Here is a 3,344-nt window from a genome sequence, read left to right on the forward strand (position 1 = left end):
ACGGTCTCAAATGGGTCCTCAACATTCACCATTGCTCTTGTGTCATCCACTATCACCGTCGTGACAATGTCAACAAACGAGCACACCTCGGTGCTATTCGGTTGCCTCATAGATTTGCACACATGGAACACCACCTTTTCATCACCAACACGGAAGGTCAACTCTCCCGCTTCGACATCTACCAAAGCCTTTCCAGTAGCTAGGAAAGGTCTTCCAAGGATAATTGGCACCTCAAAATCCACCTCACAATCCAAGATAACGAAATTGGCCGGCAATATGAACTTATCAACACGAACAAGGACATCATCAATAATCCCCAAAGGCCGCTTCATTGACCGGTCCTCCATTTGAAGCCTCATAGAAGTTGGACGAGGTTGTCCGATTCCCAAGGTCTTGAAGACCGAATATGGCATTAAATTGATACTTGCCCCCAAGTCACAATGGGCTTTTGAAAAGTCGGCACTTCCAATTGTACATGGGATAGTGAATGCACCGGGGTCCTCAAGTTTCGGAGCCATAGAATGCATAATTGCGCTCACTTGATGGGTCATCTTGATTGTCTCACACTCCATTGATCTCTTTTTTGTAACCAACTCTTTCATGAACTTTGCGTACCCCGGCATTTATTTGAGTGCCTCCACCAAAGGCACGTTGATAGTCAAACTCTTCATCATCTCAATGAATTTCTTAAATTGGTTGTCACCTTTTTGCTTGGCCAGCCGTTGAGGATAGGGCGGAGGAGGCCGAGGTAAGGGTGCTTTGGCTTTGGGCACCACCAGCTCGGGCATATCAATCACGTGTTCCCTAGATGGTTTCACGACCTCTTGTGTCTCCTCTTCAACCTCATGAATATCAATCCGCACATCATCTCTCACACTTGGTTCAACTACATCTTCAACCACCGAAGGCATTTCATTATCTCGTAACTCATCTTCATCCACTATAACTTGGTTTCCTCTTGAGGCATGCACATCACCGCCTCTTCCACTTCGCGTTGTCACCTTCATCATATGATTATTGTGACCACCTTTGGGGTTTACTATTGTATCACTTGGGAGAGCACCCTTTTGGCGAGCATTTAAAGACTGAGAAATTTGGCCAAGTTGTACTTCCAATTTATGGATAGAAGTGTTGTGGGAGGCCATTTGAGCTTCGGAGTCTTGGTTCTTCTTCATCATTTGCTCAAACATAACTTCAATTCTACCAAATTCATTTCCCAAAGAACTAGACCCTTGAGATTGAAACGGCGGCGGGTTGTTCGGTTGTTGAAACATCGGAGGCCTTTGAAAGCCTTGCCCCCGATTTCCTTGGTCACCATTGTTATTCCACCCACCTTGACCATTGTTGTTTTTCCAATTGTTGTTGTTGTTTTCGCTCCAATTCCCTTGATTACCCGAATTGTTGTTCCCCCAATTTCCTCCTTGGTTGTTGTTATTGTTCCAATTACCACCTTGTTGATTGCCCCAATTTCCTTGGGGTCTCCATTGTTGGTTCCCTTGATTACCTCTATTCCCTTGATAGTTGTTGACGTATTGGACTTCCTCACTTTGATCATCATAGCATTCATTCGAATAGCCACCACCATTATCATAGTTATCAAAATTTCCTTGAGGTTGTTGCCCTCTTTGCCTCCTTTTCATCATATTCACTCCTTCAATGGCGTTGACTTGGCATGGGTTTTGAACTTGTTGTAACTGCGCTTTAGCCAACTGATTCATTATTGTTGTACGTTCGGAAATGGTTTGGCCGTGATCATGTAACTCCTTATGCAAATGTATGACGTTAGGATCACCTTGAGGCACATTAGCCCGGCTTTGCCATGTCGACGATGTGTTGATCATCTCATCTAACACATCACAATCTTCATTGTAAGGAAACTTCATAAAATTTCCTCCCTCCAGTTGGTTCACAATACATTGGTTGGTTGTGTTGATGACCCTATAGAATGTTTGTTGGATCATTACATTAGTCATATCATTTTTAGGGCATTCATTCACCATTGTTCTAAACCTCTCCCATACCTCGTGTAATGGTTCAGTCGGCTCTTGCTTGAAGGCTAGAATCTCGTCCCGTAGAGCCGCCATGTGACCTGGAGAGAAAAACTTAGCGATGAACTTGTCCGCCAACTCATCCCATGTAGTGATGGAATTATTGGGGAGCCTCTCCAACCAATCTAACGCCTTCCCCCGAAGTGAGAACGGGAAAAGTCGAAGTCTCAATTCATCCTCCGAAACATTTGTCTGCTTGCTACCCCAACAAGTATCCACGAAGCCCTTCAAGTGTTTATAAGCATTCTGATCAGCGGCCCCGTGAAATAACCTCGTTGTTCGAGCAAGGTGAGCATCATATTTATAATCTGGAAGTTCCCCGCCCGGATTCGGGGAGGAACTATTGCACTTGCGTACCCTTGATTGGGTAGAACTCTTGGTGCCACTCTTGGTGGAGGTGGAGGAGGGTCTGGTATATTCTCATTTGAATTGGCATGTCGACCTCTCCTAGGAGCTTGAGGTAATACGTCTTCTTGTTCTAGATCCTCAACCTCCTCCCCCACGACCACGTTGCCAAGAGGGTCATTTGCGTTTAAAGCCATGTGTACCTAAGTGAATTGACACAAAAAAATTAGTAAAAAGAAGGAAAGAGAAGCAAAACACAAAACTAGCTACACAAATAGTCAACACCGTAAGTTCCCCGGCAACGGCGCCAAAAAGTGATCGCAGCAAACTCAACCTCACACAACGGTAGGAAGAGTGGGCGCTAAGACTTTTACCCGAATAGTGGTATCGGGGTCAACTTCCACAAGGAGCTTGGAATGGAGTTGCATATTTGTTCAAACTAGGAATGCGTGCTTTCTCCTAATTGTACTTCTAAAATTTTTTGGGGTTTTTGTTTAATAACTACTATTATCAACTACAAATTTAAGCTAATTTATTATGAAGGGATATGTTCTAAGTTGTGATTAATATAAAGAAAGACACTAGGGTCGTGGCATCACCTAGGTGGTTAACTAACGGGTAGAAACTACTACTAATAGATTGACATATTTGGGATCAATGTTATAACCATTGCACAATTGTACCCACTCTTACACCTCTCGGCAGGGAGAGGGAATTTGCCCAATTGACTCTCTCGAGACCAATTGGGTAGGCCAATTAGACCAAACAACTTGGGTTCAAGTAGGGTGATTACTCTCTCGAGGTTTAACCCATTAATTGGGACTACCATTTCTCATGGGTCCACCCCAATTCCTTGTTGGGTCAATTTTGGGGTCGTAGACTCTCTTTCTCAAGAAGAGTCAAGACCCACTAAGCTAGAATCAATGTTTGCAACCATCAATCCTTAATTAA

The 3,344-nt window shown here is 43.9% G+C and overlaps 1 protein-coding gene across 1 annotated transcript; it reads right to left on the bottom strand.

The window, feature by feature from the left end:
- Window positions 1–623: 623 nt before the first annotated feature.
- On the bottom strand, window positions 624–2,590 carry LOC138873167 (uncharacterized). Its single transcript, XM_070151608.1, has 3 exons — window positions 2,406–2,590; window positions 1,505–2,319; window positions 624–892 (listed from the first exon to the last, which is right to left on the bottom strand). The coding sequence occupies exons 1-3, from the start codon at window positions 2,588–2,590 to the stop codon at window positions 624–626; spliced, it is 1,269 nt and encodes a 422-aa protein (XP_070007709.1).
- Between the last annotated feature and the right edge of the window lie 754 nt (window positions 2,591–3,344).

This window comes from Nicotiana sylvestris, chromosome 7 (genome assembly GCF_000393655.2).
Source record: "Nicotiana sylvestris chromosome 7, ASM39365v2, whole genome shotgun sequence".
In the NCBI taxonomy this organism is placed as follows: Eukaryota; Viridiplantae; Streptophyta; class Magnoliopsida; order Solanales; family Solanaceae; genus Nicotiana; species Nicotiana sylvestris.

Coding starts and splice junctions, on each gene's coding strand:
- LOC138873167 (XM_070151608.1), bottom strand. CDS start 2,590: ATGGCTTTAAACGCAAATGACCCTCTTGGCAACGTGGTCGTGGGGGAG. Junction 2,320..2,405: donor AGAGTTCTACCCAATCAAGG/GTACGCAAGTGC, acceptor TCGAACAACGAG/GTTATTTCACGGGGCCGCTG. Junction 893..1,504: donor CAACTATCAAGGGAATAGAG/GTAATCAAGGGA, acceptor CGGTGGTTGAAG/ATGTAGTTGAACCAAGTGTG.